Source organism: Canis lupus, chromosome 23, assembly GCF_048164855.1.
Source record: "Canis lupus baileyi chromosome 23, mCanLup2.hap1, whole genome shotgun sequence".
NCBI classification, from domain to species: domain Eukaryota; kingdom Metazoa; phylum Chordata; class Mammalia; order Carnivora; family Canidae; genus Canis; species Canis lupus.
The window spans coordinates 8,361,881-8,383,036 of record NC_132860.1 but is presented as its reverse complement, the minus strand read 5'-3'; the positions used below and the strand labels follow the sequence as shown (position 1 = coordinate 8,383,036).

Genomic DNA, 21,156 nt, shown 5'->3' with positions numbered 1-21,156 from the left:
ATATTTTCAAGGGAATAGAAATATTATGAATATTGAAGATGATAGCGATTGCTCAAATATCTCTATTTTGTAAAAATCGAAAAAAATTACCTTTAAATGAATGCATTTAATTTTATGTAAATAAGACTTCAGTGAATTTGGGGAAAGGCATCCTCCTTAGCAGAAAAAAATCCTTTATAGTTCAAATGTACATCCTCTGAGGATTGAGAATATATTTATTTAACTAGGTATAAACTTAGCAGGTTGCTTTTAGCTTTTTAAAATCATCTCCTTAACTCCGTTGTTTATTTCAAATTGCAAACGAAGGGTGAAAAATATGTGCTGGTCTTAGGTCAAGCACATAAAAACACCTAATGAGTGTTAGTGGATAAGTTTAAATAATTTAAGATTGTAGTAGATAGGTTTCATGCATGCAGCATATATTTTGAGGAAATATATCCTGAGGATGTATGTACTGCTTTCACAAATACTTGATTCTCATAATAGACTGTGAAGTAGATAGGGCAGGTATTATTCTCTTTTACACATGAGCACACAGAAGATTATCATATAATTTGATGAAGATCAGTTAGCTGACAATTACAAGAGGATCTCGAGTTCAAATAAAGAGCTTCTGGCTTCTAGTTCTCTCTCCACTGTGACATACTACTTGGCTTTAAAATGTACTCCTGTTGTCTATATGTCTCTCTCCACCGCTCCCTTAAAGAAAAACAAAAAGTAACTTTATTGACATGTATTCCTGATAAAATTCAGATTTCATTTCAGGTTGAAGTTTTCCATATTTGTTCAGGGTATTGCCATATTGATCAGAAACATTCTTGGACATTCATGCAGTGATCAAAAAGTAATTCTTGTGCTCAGGGAATAATCAAACTTCGAACGTACAAAATAGTAACAGTTACCAAGAATATGTGATTTGACTGGTTTTCTGAGTCTACTTAACATACTAATTTGATTCCTTATGGTAATTTTCAGACTAAATAAACTTGAAGATACTATTACACTAATTAAAGGAAAAATTGAAGAAGTTTGCCTTCCTGTAGAAAAAGTGGATGTTATTATATCTGAGTGGATGGTAAGTATTTGCAGAAAAAAAGATTTGTTTTGGTTTTAAAAAAAGAAAGCAATGAATAAAGTAATACTTTTCTGCATTTTAATTATGTTTGAAAAAAGGCAGAGCGACAGCATTGTATTAAAAACAGCTACAATCTTTTTATGGTAGTTTATTCTGATATGGCGTTTATTTTCTGGCTGATTAGCTGCTTTGTACTTTTAAAATCATAATAAAGAATTATGGTTTAGGTTTCTACTTTCTAAATTTGTAGAGACCTAAATGTGTTTGCTGAAAAGCCTCTGAGGACTACTAAGAACTTACTAGGACTGTTTCGTCAAAATTAACACAATGTTGCCACTATTGCTATCATATTGACTGTCCTATCTTTCTTATGTTAAGCCATGTAGTCAGTGTCCTTTGTCACATAAAATAGAACTTATTAGCATGATTAGAATAATAAAATTGAGATATGTTATATAACTTTAGAATTTGCTTTTGAAATCCTAAGTCAGGGCACAGGATATTTATTTTTAAATGTATATAAAGTGAAACTAATGATATTTGACAACTGATTTGACTTGTTGATATGCCAATTTGATGAAGACAAGTTAGTATTTCTAGATAAAGATTTCTTAACTATTTGGAGAGTTTTAAGCCTTTAAAAAAAAAACCTGTATTTGATATACATGTTTTCACTAAATGAATTTATCAAAAATTTTTAGAAAAAAATGCATTTGCTTTATAATTATCTATAAATTTTGAATAAACAATAGCAATAATTCTAGCAAAATAGCAGGGATTTTAAGGAGCTTTTGAAATGTTCAGATTTAATATATTAGGTTTCAATCTAGAGTTGGTGATGGTCACTGTTAGCAGTTACTCTCTTGTACATCAAAGAGTATATTGATATTTTTATGGTAGGATTGGCTTTTAGTAATTTCTAATCACAATGTCATTTTTTTCTACCAAAGAATTTGTGTCAGTACTCTGATTTCTTTTATGAATTGGGTGAAAAGGTGTAGATTTAGTTATATATAATTAAAAATCCAGCGTCTTTTTAGAGACTACAAACGGTGCTTTGGAGAAAGCACATTTGAGACTTTTACTCAACAATAATTTAAAATAGTGTCACCTAATGTTGGCTTGACATCCTTATTTCTCCAAGGACCATTTTACTTTTTTGGAAAAATGCATCTCTTAAATTACTCCAAATCAAGATATAAGCAAACTAAGACAGACTTTACTAAACTTTCTATCACCTCAGTTGAATGTTTTTGCATATCTGGTTATAATTAGTTGGGTAGTTCTTGCCCTGCCTAGCAGAATTATACTTCTAGATACTGATATTCTAGAATATTCATTTTAAAATCTGAAAAATGATCTAGAAGTACTAATATTCAATTGAAATCTTAGAGCCAGTTGATATAACAAAAAATTAGCTGGATGAGTGAATTTATGAGATCGTCACATTTACAGTATGAGCATTATTGAAAAGCTGTGCTGGTCTTGGGCTTACTAGCCCTCGGGTGCATATTATACTCTTCTCCTGCTTGCTTCTGTACAGAAGGAGGGCTAAGTCTGCAGGCTGCTTTTTTCTATGCTCCAGGGATAGCTGTCTTCCATGGGGTTTGGGAAACCCAATGGGGAACACTAATGGGAGATTTAAGAAAGGGAGAAGCCAGGCATTTCTTTGTTTCTGTTTGCCTCTAGTTGTATTGCTGGCAGAGGCTATTTTTTTGTGTGACTCCAATTCGCACTGGACAAGTATGTCATGATTCCAGTGTCCACTGTGTGACTCTGGCCCTGGACTCTTGTAGCAATGCTTCTTCATTTTGTCTCTCTAGCTAAGAATGGTAGCTCCTTCCTGGCATCTGCTAATGTCCAGTTGTCTCAGTCCCTTCTTGATCACTTACCATATCTTTTACCCTTTCTGTAACCAACTTCCTGCATTAATTTTTCTCTGTTTTCATGACCTATGGTTTCTGTTCTTCTAGATGCAATTGATGTAAAGGATACCTTTCATTTTGGATCACATTGGTCAGATGTGATCTCTGCCTTTATTAGGAAGGCATTGTAACACAAACAATCCTGAGTCACTAGAACCTGGAATGAAAGGCAGTGGTTTGGAACCAAGGTGCTTTCAGAAGCCCTCCACTAGGGAGAATAAATCAGTATATTCAGGAAGTGTTAACTAAGAATTTTCCTTACTCCTCTTCAGAAAGGTATAACTTAAGATCTTGCATTATCTTACTGTCTCCCTTTCCTTATAGGCATCCTTGGAATTGAATTCTAGCAGATTGTGTTAAATGCATTAGATGGAGACATTGTAAGACACTATAATTTATGGCAGTTACTCTTAGGCAGTCAACTTTGGATAGCCTTATTTCTCTAATGAAATTTGCATTAAGCTTTTTAAGTAAGCTTGTGCTGGAATGTTTTGAGTCAACTTTGGAAATTGGCAATATCAATTATAGTACCTTCTATATCCTATAAGTCTTCTCCTAAATTGGGTACGTCTAGGATTTCTGAGCTGAGTAGCTGGAAGATTCCAAAAACCTCATTAAACAGGAGCAGGTATGCTTTCTAAAATATATCCAACATTTTTCAGATATTCCTACTTTGGCTGAAATGATGGGCAAGTGGTAAATGACTGAATATTTGAAATCCATTTTAAGCCCACATTTCTATGAACCAGCATTTTTTAAAACTAAAATATATTGCATAGAATCCTGTCTTTTTTTATTTTTTTTAAATTTTTATTTATTTATGATAGTCACACACACACACAGAGAGAGAGAGAGAGAGAGAGAGAGAGAGAGAGGCAGAGACATAGGCAGAGGGAGAAGCAGGCTTCATGCACCGGGAGCCCCACGTGGGATTCGATCCCGGGTCTCCAGGATCACGCCCTGGGCCAAAGGCAGGCGCTAAACCGCTGCGCCACCCAGGGATCCCCCCTTTTTTTTTTTTAACCTATGGTGGTAATATACAAAAGTCTAGAAAGAAACAGTTTTAAGCCATAGCATATAATTTTTCACCCTTTTTTGAAAAGTATTTTCAACAAGGAAGGACAAAAAATATACCCTGCATAAAACTTGGACTCAGATGTTTAATGGACTTGTAATGCACTGTAGCAATGTAGGCATCATATGTTGCAGAGATGTACATGTGTTTTCTTCTCCTGTAGTCCACTAAGTATTCCATGTTAATCTAGATACATTTTTTTTGTCTACAGCTATTCATGAACTTTGCCTTTATCTTGGAGGATATTCTTAATTAAGAATGTTATTTTAAAAACCAAATCAGGGGATCCGATCCCTGGGTGTTTCAGCGGTTTAGCGACTGCCTTTGGCCCAGGACGTGATCCTGGAGTCCCAGGATCGAGTCCTGCGTGGGGCTCCCTGCATGGAGCCTGCTTCTCCCTCTGCCTGTGTCTCTGCCTCTCTCTCCCTCCCTTCGCTCCCTCCCTCCCTCTCTGTGTATGTGTGTGTGTGTCTGATGAGTAAATAAATAAAATCTTTTAAAAAAAAATAAAAAAAGAAGCCAAATCATTGCTGTTAGCATATTATTTAATAAGCCATCATTTGCCTCTTAAGAGTTAAGAGTTTTCAGATTTAGGCTTCACTTTAATTTTACATTTTCATTTTTATTGAATGGAATTTCTATTTGATAAAATTGTTATCAGTTAAATAAATAACTGGTATTAAACAAGTGATTAAATTAACCAATATTAAATAAATAATATTTTACCCACACCTACAATAATGGGATATCTTTTGTTCATATTTAATACTCTTTATTGTTGATAAATAGCACTTCAAGATATCATTTAAAAAATATGGCTTGTGATTTGGCTTATTGACAATTCATAAACTGACCACAAAGCCTGTCATAGGTCACATTTTAAACTGGTGGATATTAAAAAAAATAAATAAACTGGTGGATATAGAAATGTTTTTGTCACCTTTCGTTTGGTCTGACAGTGGAGCCATGGCATTTCAGCCAACTGCCAGAAGGATAGGTGACCTTTACTGATCTGTTTTTAACAACACAAATTTTCAGTTGTACAGGTGTGTTTTTGCTTTTCCTCTTGGACAAGAAATATGCTAATGACCCAAATGTAAGAGTTTTTTTAAAAACTCATATATTTTTTTATTTATTACTCTGAAATTTTTAAGCAAAATAAATTTTACAAATTTAGTATGTATAGTTTATTTAAAAACATTTCCTAAATAATCTCAAATGTTCAGTGGTTCAAGATACGAAAATATAAGACCTACTTCCTCCCTAACTCTATGCCTCTTGACATTTTTTCTTGCATTTTTTATTCTTTCATTGTTCCATTAGAGAAAAAGATGTCTTTTCACTGCAGGATTTCTTGTATTTAAAAAAATTTAATGAAAATTAAAATCAGTATTAAAAAAATCAGTATCAGTTTAAAAAAAAAAAACAAAAATATGTGACAGAGCTACATAAAATGAGCTGTTAAGGGGCACCTAGGTGGCTCAGTCAGTTGAGTGTCCAACTTTTAGTTTCTGCTCAGGTCATGATCTCATGGGCATGGAATTGAGCCCAAATTGGGCTCTGTGCTGCTCACTGTGAAGTCGGCTTCAGGTTCTCTCCCTTGTGCTCTTTCGCTCTCTCAAATAAATAAATAAGATCCTTAAAAAAAAAAAAAAAACTGTTAAAAATGTTCTGTAAATGACAAAGATCATGGTTTTAATGTCTTTTTATTTCTATTTCTATAATCATGTTTTTGTTAGTGTATTTCTGGCAGAAACAGCCCCTTAATAGAAGATACTCATGATTAGCAAGAGTAAAATATGTGTTAGCAAATTGTCTTATTTCTCTTAATGTGTTTAATCTTCCAAATCTGGCATACTCTAGTAGTTCTTTAAGACTCCTCTCAGACACCACCCCCATGAGGCTTTCCTGTTTGTTACTAATGCTTAGTATTAGTAAGTGATGAACAAATATACACCATAAGAGAACTCTCCCACGTAGAAATTCACTGGCCACAAATGTGATCTGATTTATAATTTTCTGCAGAGCACACGAAGGCCGGGAGGTAGCATAAGATAGGGCTAAGTGTACTGCTCTGGAGTCAGACTGCTTTATCTTGTCCCTGTTTTGCTGCTTAGGTTTGTTCCTTTGGACATGTTACTGAACTTATCTGTGCTTCAATTTTCCTTTATAAAGTGAAGATAATAGTAATACCTACTTCATAGGGGTTTTGTGAGTATTCATTAAATAGATCTAAATTTCTTGAAGCAGTTTCTGCACATAATAAAATCTCGATAGTTAGCAGTAAGTTTTGAAAGTTGTATGATATTTTAAGTACTTTATAACTAATGAATGAGCTGCCTGATTAGGTTATTCAATAAGTAAAACTTGAAAATGATAATATATGTGAAGTGAAGACTTAACATTGGGTGAAGAGCATTCTTAGTACTTCCTCCTTTGTTTATGAGCCCTTTGTTAAAGCACAAGATCTTTTGTTTCCATGACTAGCATTTACTTATTGACCCTACTATAATCACAAAGAAGTATGAAAATCAGTTGAGGGACAGACGCCTGGGTGGCTCAGCGGTTGAGTGTCTGCCTTTGGCTCAGGGCGTGATCCAGAGTCTGGAATTGGGTCCCACATCAGGCTCCCTGTAGAGAGCCTGCTTCTCCCTCTGCCTGTGTTTCTGCCTCTCTCTGTGTCTCTCATGAATAAATAAATAAATCTTTAAAAAAAATCAGCGATAGATGTGGGTTATTAGGGTTGGGGATATTTTTAGTTATTTTCTTAATGTTAAGTGAATTAAAATATATTATGTTTCAAGCAAAATTCTGTTGCTTGCTGCCTTGTATACAATTTTTAGGCAATACTGATAACGTAATATTTTTAGGAAAAGTATAAAATACACATTTTACAATAATATTTTTGAGTGTTAAAAAAATATATATATATTTTTGAGTGCTATAAATATTAACAGTTAAAGTACTTGAACAATGAAACAAACATTGTGGTTTATAAGTATTTTTTTCACAGATATGCTGACATCTGATTTAAGAAGAAAATGAAAAGTAAGAGAATAAAAATTAGGAATAATGTATGATTATTTGTATAATTATTTTCTAATATTTCAGTTTTATATGTATAATTATTTCAGTTTTATAATATTTAGTATTTACATTTTAATTATCTGAGCTCTTAACTACTCTCCAACCTCTCCTTTATTTAATAATAATATTTTTTTAAATTAGAGTTCAGATCACACTCTGAGGCCATTTTATTTCATACACTCACAAAGAGAATATTTTGTAATAGTAGGATCATGTTATCAATAGGGAATATGTAACCCTTTGAGAAATCCTTAAAGTGGGTCTCAGGCTATTTTATAGTGGTAGATATATTTAAAAATTTAGTAATATACATTATTCAAATTATACTCTATTTTCTATGCTTAAAACCAAATCTGAGTGAAAATATTTAGTGCTTTAAGCAAAGTTGTTTATATTAAAACAATTATGTATTATGGGTAAACTTTTACTTTTAAAATCTAATATTTTAGGTGTTTAATATCTTTTTCATTAAGTTTCTGGAGATTGCCTTTGCCAGGAGATTCAGTGTATTATGTATGATTGATTTGCTTATATTATTTGCTTCTTGGCCCTTTGCCATATTCCGTTTTAATGTGCTTCTATTATGTCCTATATGAATTGCTTTTTTAATAAATCTTTTTTTCAGTAAGTATATTATTCTGAGGATAAGTTATTCCGGAATATAAATCAATTGCCCTTAAAATTTTTTTCACTTAAGCTAGTCAGAGAACATGAAATACTTAATTTTAATTTCAAACTCTAAAATTCTGTAGCAATTTAGGGGCACCTGGGTGGCTCAGTCGGTTAAGTGGCTACCTTCAGCTAGGGTCATAATCCCTGAGTGCTAGGATTGATCCCCACATCAGCTCTCCCTCTGCCTGCCGCTCTGCCTTCTTGTGCACGCACGTGTGCGCGCGCTCTCTCTCTCTCAAATAAATAATAAAAGAAAATCTTTAAAAGAAAATAAAATTCTGTAGCAATTTGTAAATTTTTCAGTAATGCTGTTTACTTCTACCTAAAAGTGAAATCTCCTAAAATTTATAGTTTGCATTTTCAGACATTGGGCATTTAATATAAATACCATTAGATTATCCTATGTAACTGAGTTGACACAATTGTAATTACTAGAATAATTGATGTGAAGTGATTCTGTTAAAAATTGTTCATGAACAGATATTTGATTCACAAAAATGGAGTAGATATATGCCACCAATTTGTAATAAAGAAAACTTACCCTATATACCTCAACCTGGATTTGAGAACCTGCCAATCATATGTTTGAGAAATAACAGATTAGATATGGTGTGAAGATTTGGGAGGGAAAAGGCATTATTTGTGTTTTTTTTTTTTTTTAAGTGGAATGCAAAATTCTCACAAATTTTGAAGATAAGACATTAGCCTTCATAGCTTTTTGAGCCCTCACAGGGCTAATTTTAGTAAATCCTTCCTATTCCCTTGGGAGTTACAATTCATTCTCTTGCTTTCAGAGATTCTTTAAGGGACAGGTTTAAGAAGCCATTACTTACACTGCTTTTTGAAACTGATTTTAAGGGATCCCTGGGTGGTGCAGTGGTTTAGCGCCTGCCTTTGGCCCAGGGCACGATCCTGGAGACCCGGGATCGAGTCCCGCGTCGGGCTCCCGGTGCATGGAGCCTGCTTCTCCCTCTGCCTGTGTCTCTGCCCCTCTCTCTCTCTCTCTGTCTATCATAAATAAATTTAAAAAAATTTTTTAAGAGACAGATTTAAATGGACTTGATGAAGATAATTGTCCTCTGAGGGTTTCTTCTCTTGGGGTACAGATCTTTCACATGTTATATTTTCTTTAATAGAGTCTCCAAATTGACAGAATTTAGATGGCAGAACTATGAAGTCATTGTTTAGTTAGGTGAAGCAAAGATTTTGGGGCAGGAGTTAGAGTAAATGTTGATTGGTTCTTATGAAAGAAATTTTTTTGACCTTTTTTTATTAGATTTTGTAATTTGAGTAAATTTTTTAGTAGTAGTGATATATCAGTTTGGTCTGTTCCATTTTCTATTCCTTCTCATTTATCCAGTTTTAAATACTAGAATATTTATTTGGGAATACCCAATTTAAAGTAACTTGCAGTTGAATGAATGTGAGGCTAGCTGACCTTCTCAGGAATTCAGTCTTTAGCCTTACTTCTATTAATTTGTGTTTCTATCCAATAAAAGTAAGTGACCAGAAACAAACCCAGGGCTTAATCTAGTCCCTATTATTAGGAAATGACATGTAATTTGTCTTGATCAGTTTTGCTAAAGGTTTGTCACTTATGCTCTTTTCAAAGAACCCAAATTATGCCTTTGTCTGATTTTTCTGTGGTTTTATTGTATTGATTTCCATTTCAATCTCTATTATTTCAGTTTGATTTGCTGCTCTTTTTCTAGCTTCTTGAAATTGAAGCTTAGATCATTGTCCAGCTTTTTTTTTTCCCTCGTATTTGGCATTTGAGACTAGTATTTCTAAGTACTGATTTAGCTGAAGCCCACATTCAAGTGGTTTTTGAAAATTGTCCTGAGTATTATTTTTTCCTGAATTATTATCCTTCATGCTGTTATTAAAAGAAAAAACAAGTATTATCATATTTGAGAGATAATCTACCATTAATAAAACAAAGGCACTGCGTTCTGGCTCTCCACATGAGCTGATGAGGTCTTCTAAGGAACCCTCATTGCAGAACAGTAAACTTTGAAGTTTTGTATTTTTTTCTTAATGGACACCAGTTTTGACGTTATTTTCTCTTTCCTTGTTCAGTTCTATTGTGATTACTGTTTTTTAGAAGAGAAAGAACACGGTTTTATTATTAGATAAGCAGTTTTGTATTTTTTTCTTAATGGACACCAGTTTTGACGTTATTTTCTCTTTCCTTGTTCAGTTCTATTGTGACTACTGTTTTAGAAGAGAAAGAACACGGTTTTATTATTAGATAAGCAGTAAGCCAGAATATGATGTGTGCATACGCAATCATTAAGAGATTCCAAAGACGGAAAGAAATCACATTCTTTTATATAGACAACAGTTACAACCCATTACAAGCATGTTCCCAAGATAAAAAATAATAAATATTGTGACTTTTTAATTGCTAGTTTGTTTCCATATTGCTACATAACCAGAGAAGGAAATTCTAGAGTGCAATTGTCTAACAGTTTGAGAGGCAGCACATAATTCAAATACTTAACAGTGTTTAAGAACTAACAGTTCTGACATTCAGTGTGCTTATGGCTCATTTTGGCATTCTGTGAAATTTCAGTTAATTTCTTTTGGTTATCTTCCTGTTGGGGATTTTTATCTTTTTATTTTTCTGAGAGACTTCCTTATTTATTCTTCCTTATTTATTTGTTTGCCAGCCTTGTTAGGGCTCTTCTTATATTTTCTACATCTCTGGTTTCTGGGCACATTAATAGAATTTAACTCTGTCCCCCTTGAAGTCAGATATGGTCCTGTGACTTTGGCTGGTGAAAGTCACATCCAGACAGAATATTGAACGTCCATTCCACAGCCTGCCATACCCCTTTCTATGCATCAGTTACTGTGGAAGCTTGTAATAATATGAACCCTCTGTCAGACTGACTCCAGAGTAATATTAATAAGCAATGATTCTTGTCAGCTGATAACGTGCGAAATAAATCTTTTTTGTTTTCAGTCATGATTTGGATACTGTTTGTTAATGTAGGATAATGTAGCTTGTCCTGATGGATACATAATCTATCAGTTATGTTTGTTAGCAGTACATGGCTTGTCATTGCATTATTTTTTGGTGTGGTTTGATGAATTGACATTCTTAATATTTAATGTATTAAGTTTATCAGAATTCTTTTGAGTTTTTGTATCTTGTTTAATAAATCTTTATAGAATTGCCATTACATATTTATTAGGCTTCCCTATTTTCTATGCCTCTTACACTCCTTCATATTTTCTATTGTTTTCACTTTTGGGGCTGTATTCTGGGTAATTTCTTCAGTTCAGTTTACCAATTCACTAATTTTTTCTGAAGCTTTTTCGAATTATCTGTTAAACTAACCCATCTACTGAGTTTTATTTCAAATGTTTTTTTTTTTTTTTCCTACTTCTAGGAATTCCTTTTGTTCTTTCAGAATTTTGCTTGCTTGCTACTATTATCTTCAAGCTTCTTTTATTTTATTTTTTATTTTTTATTTTTTTATTTTTTATTTTTTATTTTTTTAAGCTTCTTTTAATCTCCTGAATCATAAACAATATTCAGAGTTTTGCAGGTCTGCTTTTGCTGACTGTTGTTCCTACTGGCCTTCATTCCTAGTGCTTGGTGCTTGTTTATTTGAGTGCTTAGTACTATTTGATATTCCGCTGTATATTTTCTAAGGAACTCTATCTGTGGAAAATTCTTTGGTGCTTGGGTTTTACCCCCAAATAATTTGGCATTTGATTTTGCTGTGTAGCTGTGACATTTATAGATGCAGACCACTATTATTTATTGTTCTTAATTTTTAAAAACATTTTATTAGGGAAAATTTCTAATGTAAAAAATTTAGAATGAATGTTTCAGTGAACTTTTTGCACCTATCACCTAGCTTCAACAATTATCAATATTTTACCATTTTTGTTTATCATTGCACTGTTGTATTTTTTGGCTATATTTAACTGATAAGAACCTTTAAAAATGTTTGTATATTTATTATACCTTTATTCGTTATGTCGTTGAGACTAACAGAATTACTGATATAGCTGCAATTCCATGGTATAAAAAAAAATCCTAACAATCAGTCTATTCACACTACCCTGATTGCTTCATGAATTTTATATATATATTTTTTACATTTGATTTCTTTGAATCAGGATCTGAGTTATGTCTGCATGTTGCATTTGATTAATTTGTTTCATAAATTTTTTAAGCTTTATTTTGAGATTATTTTAGATTATATCACGTGCAGTGGTAAGAAATGATACAGAGATGCCTTGTACTCTTAACAGTTTCTCTCAATGATAATATCTTAAAAAACTATGGTGCAAAAAAGTGCAACCAGGATGTTGATACTGGTACCATGGGATATACAACAGTTTCATCAGTACAAGGAGCCCTCCTTTTATCCTTCTATGGCCACACACTCTCTCTTTTAGTCCCCAGCCTTGACTTCTGGCAACCGCTAATCTTTTTTCAATTTGTATAATTTTGTCATTTCAAGAATGAGATGGAATTGTACAGTGTGTGACCTTTTTGGATTGACTTTTTTCACTTTCCCTGGAGATTCATCCAAATTATTGTACATATTAATAGTCTCTCCCTTATTTCTCAGTAGTATTCCATGGGATGGATATACCAAAGTTATTTTAACCATTTCACTTTTGAAGAATATCCAGTTTGGAGCTATTACAAATCTATATGAACATTTGTGTGTATAATTTTGTGTAAACATCAGTTTTCATTTCTCTCAGATATACATAGCCCCGTAGCTAGTCATATGGTAATTGCATGTTTAGTTCCATAAGGAACTGGCATACTCTTTCCAGAGGGGCTGTAGTATTTTATATTCTTACAGCCGTGTGTAACTGTTCCACTGGCAACATCCATCTACATTCTTGCCACCGTTGTATATTGTCACTATTTTTTATTGATTCTATCCTGATAAGTGTGCAGTGATATCTCATTGTGATTTTAATTTGCATTTTCCTAATGGATAATGATGTTAAATATCTTTTCATATGTATATTTTCCTTCTGTATCTTCGGTAAAATGTCTGTGTTCTTTGCTCAGTTTCTAATTGGTTTATTTACTGCTGAGTTTGATAGTTCTTTTTTACTAGTTCTGTATTGGATATGTGGTTTGCAGATATTTTTTCCAAGCTATAGCCAGTCCCCTTAACAAGGTCTTTCACAAGGTGAAAGTTTTTAGTTTTAATCAAGTCCAATTTATCAATTTTTGTTGTTATGGATCATGCTTTGCTATCTAGTCTAAAATCTATCATCTATAGGTTCACCTCCTTTTTTTTTTTCTTTGTACCATTCTTTGAAGGAACTGGGTCAGTTGTCCTATAGAATTTTCTACATTCTAGATTTTAATGATGGCATTCTCATGGTGTCATTTAACTTGTTTTTCTATCCCCTATACTTTTTGTAAACCAGAAGTCTAGGGTCCACAAATAGAGGTTTAACAAATTAAAGTTGTTTTTCCCCTCAGAATACTTCATGGGGGGCAGTGGTGGTTATTTTCTGTTGCATTGAATCAACGGACTCGGGTGTCTGGTTGTCTTTCTTTTATGTTAAGGTTGATCAGTGGCTTCTGGAGTTGTCAGCCTAATCTATTTATTGTAAACCTACTCAATGGTTTTAGGGGCACCTGAGTGACTCAGTTTGGTTAAGCATCTGCTTTTGGCTCAGGTCATGATCCCAGGGCCCTGGGATCGAGGCCCACATTGGGTTCCCTGGTCAGTGGGGAATCTGCTTCTCCCTCTCCCTCCCCCAACTCCCTCCTGATCTTGCTGTCTCTCAAATAAATAAAATCTTAAAAAAAAAAAAACAAAAATACCTACCCGAAGGTTTTAGAAGCCATTGAAAATAATTTCTTGGATTCATTATTTCATTAAAAGTTGCAAAATTGTGATATTCTACATGTACCATTTATTCTCTATTCATTAGCTGAAATTATTCCAGAAATACTTTCTCTCATCAAATATTTGGTTATGAACTATAGTTTGAATAGGAGAAATAGAATAAAATCTCAATATTTTCTATTGCCATTTTCAGAGTAATGAATTGTCATTGGAATGTCATTGCTTGTATGTATTTTTTTTTTTTAGTGGACAAATGTAGCTATTTTTTAATATGAAAAATTATGAGCTTATACTGATTTTTCCAAATTAAGATTATGGAATTTTTACTTAAAGTTTTTAATTTTATATTTGTATTTCTTTATAGCATTATCCTAAGATAATGCTAATTACTTATTTGCTTTATCATGTAATTCCTTAAGGTAGTTTCCCAAATTTTATACCACCTTTACTACTAACAATAAGGCTTCTAAATGCAGTTGAAGATTTCTTTGTAGTTTTTATTGTTCTAGAATATATCTCATGGGAAATGCACAGTCTAAATACTGTGTTTGAAATTCATTTTTGGAGTAATTCTTTTCACTGGTTAGGTAACCAATTTGACATTCAATCAGATTTATTTCCTTGTTCTTAAAGGGATATTGCTTTTTTATTTGTTTAATTTTGTGTTATAATTTTGAAGAAATGATGTGATTCCATTTCTTTTGTTCCTTAGTTGAATAGATCACCTTTTTTTAAGCTTTTATTTAAAAATATTAGATATATATGTATTTATATTTTCACTCTTATGTTACACAACGGTTAGCATACTTTATACATTGATATATGTGTGTGTGTATGTACTCTAATATAATTCTCTTAAACAAAAGTGCTAGCTAATGCTTTAGTTGTAATTTTTAAAGTAGACTAATTACAATTAATGATTTTTTTCAACTGGAGATTGGGAACACGGTTTTAAAAATTAATATTCATTGAGAACTTGGCTGGCTTAGTTTGTAGAGCATGCAACTCAATCTCAGGGTTGTGAGTTTGAGCCACATGTTGGATAAAGTCTTTTTAAAAAGTAAAAAATTAATATTGCATTTCATGCCCTTATCCTTGGAACCTGTTCTGTAACTCTGGAGTAAGACCTGTATATACATTTGGAAAGATCTTGAGATGATTCAGTTGCCCTTTTTTTTTTTTTTTTAAGATTTATGTATTTATTGAGGGGCGGGGGTGCATAAGCAGAGGGAGGAGCAAAGGAAGAGGGAGAGGGAAGGAATCTCAAACAGACTCCCCAGTGAGTCTGAAGACTGCTGTGGGGCTCCATCTCACAGCCCTGAGATCTTGACCTGAGATGAAATGAAGAATCAGACACTCAGCCAACTGAGCTTTGATAGGCTTCCTTATTGGACCGTTTGTTGCAGTTTGAAGAAAAGAACCAATTTGACTGTCAGTCTTCTGTTCATTAAGTGAGAGTGCCATCTAGTGGAGGATAGACTTTTAAACTGATAGAAGTTTTTCAGACTTTAGAAGAATTTGCAGAAGGAATTCTCTCCTGTGCTGTTAAGTTCTCCAAAAGTCCATGGCATTAAAAAGTGAGAACTTGGGGATCCCTGGGTAGCTCTGCAGTTTAGCGCCTGCCTTTGGCCCAGGGCGCGATCCTGGAGTCCCAGGATCCAGTCCTGCATTGGGCGCCCGGCATGGAGCCTGCTTCTCCCTCTGCCTGTGTCTCTGCCCCTCTCTCTCTCTCTCTCTGTCTCTGTCTCTCATGAATAAATAAATAATATCTTAAAGAAATAATTTTCTAAAAAAAGTGAGAACTTGTTGTAAGATATAAGAAGAAGGAAGGGGACACCTGAGTGGCTCAGTGGTTGAGCATCTGCCTTTGGCTCAGGGCGTGTGATCCTGGGGCCCCGGGATCGAGTCCCACATCAGGCTTCCTTCATGGAGCCAGCTTCTCCTCTGCCTATGTCTCTGCCTCTCTCTCTATCTGTGTCTTTCATGAAGAAATAAATAAAATCTTAAAAGAAGAGGAAATAGTTTTGCAGGAGTAGCAAGCACATAATAGTTGCTTAATATATGGTAGCTACTACTATTATTTTCATTCTTCTTACATGGAAGGTAATGATCAAGTGAAATAATAATGAAATAGGAGCTGTTCTAGCAAATATTTATTATATACACGTAAAGTTTTATTAATTGCTTTTTGACTATATAATAATACACAGGATTGCAAATTTCATCTTGTCTTTACCCTACCACTCAGGACCTACACTGAATTTCCAACAAAATCTGTTACCCATTTCTAGTGCATCCTTCCTCTGAAACATTATAAGTTATGTATCTCTAACCCTTACAACATTCATTCATTTATTTAACAAATATAGTGTGGCTGCTGTGTTCCTGATGCTATTCTAGGCAGGATAAGCAGTGAACAACGTAGATGACAAGCCCCTCCCTTGTATTTAATGTAGGGTAAGCGCATATTTTGTGTATTCTGCGTCTTGCTTTTTTCATCTCTTTTAATTCCTGTTAGGACTACTGTAGGTGCATCCCACAAATTTTTCATTGAACTCCAAATATTACTCTGTAATCTCTGCTTTGATGAGTGAATTATTTAGAAGTGTGTTTAATTTCTAAGCATTTGGAATTTTTTTTGGTATCTTTCTGTTACTGATTTATGGTTTAATTTGATCGATATCATAGGACATACTGTATATGTTGTCACTACATTAAATTTGTTCACATTTGTTTCATGGTCCAGAATATGGTTCTGTTTTGTTGAAATGTTCCACATTCATCATATAAATGAATGTGTATTCTGCTATTGTTGAATTGCTGTCACATAATTGTCAATTGAGTCAAATTGGTTGATAATATGACTCAGATCTTTTAAGTGTTTATTACTTTAAGTCTACCTGTTCTATTAACTATTAAAAGAAGAATAATGCAGTTTCTACCTATAGTTCGGGAGTTGTTTCTCATTTGATTCTGTCAGTTTTTGCTTCAGATAGTTTTATGTGGTTGTTAGGTGCATGCACATTAGAATTGTTACATGTTACTGATAGTTTGGCTTCTTTATCATTATTGTTCTTTGTCCCTGATACTATTTTTGGTCCTTTACTCTACTTTACCATTTTTCTAATTAATTCTGTACTATTCCAGACATGTTCTAAACATTTATAAACAGATTGGAGTGTGTGTTCCTTTTGCCTTCTCCTAGACTATTGCATGTTACATAATAATTAATGTAAATCTTCCCTTTAATAAGTTATGAAATATAACATGCACAGAAGATTGCATAAACTTATAGACACAGTGTAAGAAATAGTTATATAATGAACACCTGTATCAAAATATAGAAAGCAGCTGTCAAGTATCTTTTCAACTTTCTCAGATATCTGTATATACTACCTTCGCCTTCAAATGTCTTTCTTATATATCTTTTCAAATATCTCTTAACATCTTTTTATTCTATTAGAACTTCTTTCTGACCACAGAGAGGTTACCACTCTTCTGACCTCTGTAGTAATCATTCACATGCTTTCTGTATGTTTTTGCCACTTAAATTTACATTCCAAACCAGTATAGTTTGTATTTTCCAGTTTTTGATATTTATATAAATGTAATCAAAACCTAAGTATCTTTTTGTGTAAAGAAATAACTTTTTGCATACTTCACTAAGTCATGTTTATAACATTCATCAATATTGCCAGTGTGGATAATTTGTTCATCTTCATTTCTGTATATTCTATTGTGTAGATTCTGTTCATTTCTGTATATTCTGTTGTGTTGATTATTCTGTACTTGGTGGACACTGGATCATTTCTAGTTCTTTTACCATGACAAATAATAGTGCTGTCATATACAGGTACATGTATACTGTTACACTTAAGCATGCTTTTCTACATCTGTATTTAGAATTAGAATTGCCAGATAACAAGGTGTGCTGCTCTTGTGCTTTACTAGATAATGCCAAACTTCTCCAAAGTAGTAAAATTTTTCTTTATTGTTCCATAGACTTGTCAGCGCTGGACATTGTATGACTAGCCACTCCACTAGTCAGTAGTACTTTCTATTTGTGTTTGAATTACTAGTGAAGTTCACCATCTCTATATGTGATTATTGGCTCTTTGGATTTCCTGATTTGTGAAGTAATTCTGTATAATTCTTTGTCCATTTTCCTTTGGATTGCCTGTGTTTTCTTAATGACTATTCTTTGTGGGAGGTAAAGATAGGTGTGTGTTTGAGATCTTTTCAGACTCTGACTTTTTATTTTTTATTTTTTTTATTTTTTATTTTTTTTTAATTTTTATTTATTTATGATAGTCACAGAGAGAGAGAGAGAGGCGCAGAGACACAGGCAGAGGGAGAAGCAGGCTCCATGCACCGGGAGCCCGATGTGGGATTCGATCCTGGGTCTCCAGGATCGTGCCCTGGGCCAAAGGCAGGCGCCAAACCGCTGCGCCACCCAGGGATCCCCAGACTCTGACTTTTTAATTCTTTTTATGTTTTTAGATGAGCAGAGGTTCTGAATTTTAATTTCCTTAGACAGTTGTGGGAATAAAAATTGTCAGTCGTTCTAAGGCAGTTTAATGATAACGGATCAAAATCTTAAATGTGCATGTCCTTTAATCCAGAAATCCTGCTTTAAAGAAATTTATCTTAGCCAAAAATGTGAAACATTGAAAAGATGTCTTTGTGTGTGTACATTTACATGTATTTTTTTCTTACCCAGTCTATAGTAAATAAATGCAAAGTATACAGGTATTCTTGTTGCTTGATATCTCAAGGACCTTACCAAGTATGTAATTGTAATATGTCTCAGTCATTGTAGAACTGTCAGTAAGAAAGTACCTTACCCAAAAGGATTTTACAGTTTTTAAAATCTCAGTAACTTCATTATCACATTCATTAGTACTGGCACATTTTAAGTTGAAAGAGTCAAGGGATAGACTGGGGAATCATTGAGAAAACTATACAGTTCAGGTTTTCAGCGTATACGGCTATAATAAATATAATGGTAAAATAGAGGTTACATGATATCCTGTAAAAACTAAAGTTTTGTACATTTTTAGCGAAGAGCACTGTAGATTAGGAGAAAATGCTTATCTAAGTACTTTTTTGATATCTCTAGAGCAGTGGTTTTCAGTGGCGAAGGGCATCCAGTTTCGCCCACCTTAGGGATATTTGGGCATTGGGAAATGTCTGGAAACATCTTAGGTTTCTACAGCAGGCAGTTAGGGATGAATTAGGGATGAGAAAGAGTGCTGGTGGCCTTTGGTAGGTAGAAGCCAGGGGTAGTGCTGAACATCATACAATGAACAGGATTGCCTCTACAATAAAATACTATCTGGCCCAAATATCAGTAGTGCCATGGTTGAGAAACCCTGCTTTAAAGTTCTTATTTATATGCATTGATAATAACTTCTAAATAAGGTCATATTATAAAGGACCCCTGACCTAGTATGAGACATCAAGGAAGATTTTCCTTAAAAGATGTCATCATTGAAAATATGTTTTGTCACACAGATATACAATAGATATATACAATAGATACTTCCTTAACCAGTCTGCATTTAATTCATCGAATTGATGATGTTCTGCATTCTTTCTTTATAATATGCAGGATTCAATGACTAAACACTTAAAGCTGATAAATTACCTTTGGTGTGCTGCTCCTCTTTTGCTCCTAATAGTTATATGTTTACCAAGAGCTTATTGTGTTTGTTTCCCTGCTTCTTTATATATTATCAGTTAATATTAACATAGACTGTTGAACAAGATCATAAAAAAGATACTTGTTGAATAAAGTAGTGAGTAAAACATTCGTGACAGACTAGAATTGGGAAGCAGAGGATTAAAGAATTCAGAGATTCTCCACTTGGCAAGATACCTTTAGATTCTTTTTTAAAATAACCAAAACTGGAAATTACATGGAATTCGTCGAGTATGATTTCTACAAGGAAGATTGTGAAGATCTTAATTCATAGATTCACTCCTAAAGGGTATTAGTAAACAAATCTACATTTATTTGTATTTTTTTCTTAAAACGTATTGTTTTCAACTAACAACTAACTACTAACTAGTAGTCCTGATCAGTTATATCTACAGTAAATTTTACAGAATTGAGAGTAGTATTGGAAAAAACTATCATGAAATACTTATGCTTCAGAAATATACTAAAAATTGGGTTTAGATTTTGTAGCCTTGCTTATTTGTTAGAAGTAATCTTTTATTTTTATCTTTATATAAATTCAATTATCGAGTATTTGTCACTCTTTTTATTTGTAACTCTCTTCTGCCTCTTTTTTGACTCATTAATTCTGCCTGAGAGTATATCAGTAACTCACTTATTCATACTAAAAATAAAATAGGGATCCCTGGGTGGTGCAGCAGTTTGGCGCCTACCTTTGGCCCAGGGCGTGATCCTGGAGACCCAGGATCGAATCCCACATCGGGCTCCCGGTGCATGGAGCCTGCTTCTCCCTCTGCCTGTGTCTCTGCCTCTCTCTCTCTCTCTCTCTCTGTATGACTATCATAAATTTAAAAAAAAAATTTTAAAAATTAAAAATAAATAAATAAAAATAAAAAATAGGGAAAACCTTATACTGAAGGTATCATTTATCATTAATCTTTTATCATTAATTTAGTCCAAGAAGATATGAGAAGACATTTTAAAAATAAGGTTCCCATTTCAATGAGTAATGTTAATGTCTCTGTCCCTGATTTGATCCAATGTGTTCCTTTTGTAGTAATTAATTTTTGAAGTATAAATGAAAATTTTAATTTTAAAAAGTAAATGTCACTTTGGAAAGAAGAGTGCCCCATGAGCATCATGGGAGAAAATATTGGGTATAATTCTCTTCCAGATGGCACCCCTACAGGTGAGGCAGCAGCCTGTGAAATTACAGTCTGAATTACACTGCAGATGAGCTGGGCATTTGGAGCATCGCCTTCTGATATCAGTAATAAATGACTTGGTTCAGAACCAAGGACAGTTCCCAGGAAATGAAAGGCTATTCTATCTCTTAGGGAGCCTATAGTAAAATGAAGTTTAGCAAAGTGGAAAGTTGAGAGAAAGGACAACAGCAATACATATGTGAATCTCTTCATCTGCTCATATTTTAAGCTAGATGTATTAATTTATCTCACAGATGTCATATATTGATTCTACATATATTCTAATATTTGCATTGTTTTTCTAAACTGATAATTTTCATAATGGATGGTGGCTAAGAGCCAGTTGGAAACTAAGCTATCACTCTGAAATATTATGACTCATATGCCTATTATAAATTCTAATCTTGTTTAATATGCTTTATGAGAAATTTTTCATTTCAGAACATTTGAGTCCTTAATTCCAAAGGTGGTATAATACAAATACTAAATCTTATTTTCAATTAGGTAAATCAATTTAAGAAGCAACATAGTATAGTTATTCAGAACATGACTGTAGTTATACATAAGACCAAGGTTCAGATTCTAAGT

At 33.4% G+C, this 21,156-nt stretch overlaps 1 protein-coding gene across 3 annotated transcripts in view; it reads left to right on the top strand.

The window, feature by feature from the left end:
* PRMT3 (protein arginine methyltransferase 3) overlaps positions 1 to 21,156 on the top strand; it is a 124,380-nt gene that overhangs the window by 41,337 nt on the left and 61,887 nt on the right. For all 3 annotated transcript variants that reach the window (XM_072793776.1, XM_072793777.1, XM_072793778.1), the window contains one exon: positions 976 to 1,075. In XM_072793776.1, the coding sequence (XP_072649877.1) occupies positions 976 to 1,075 (100 nt within the window). The remainder of the gene's footprint in view (positions 1 to 975; positions 1,076 to 21,156) is intronic.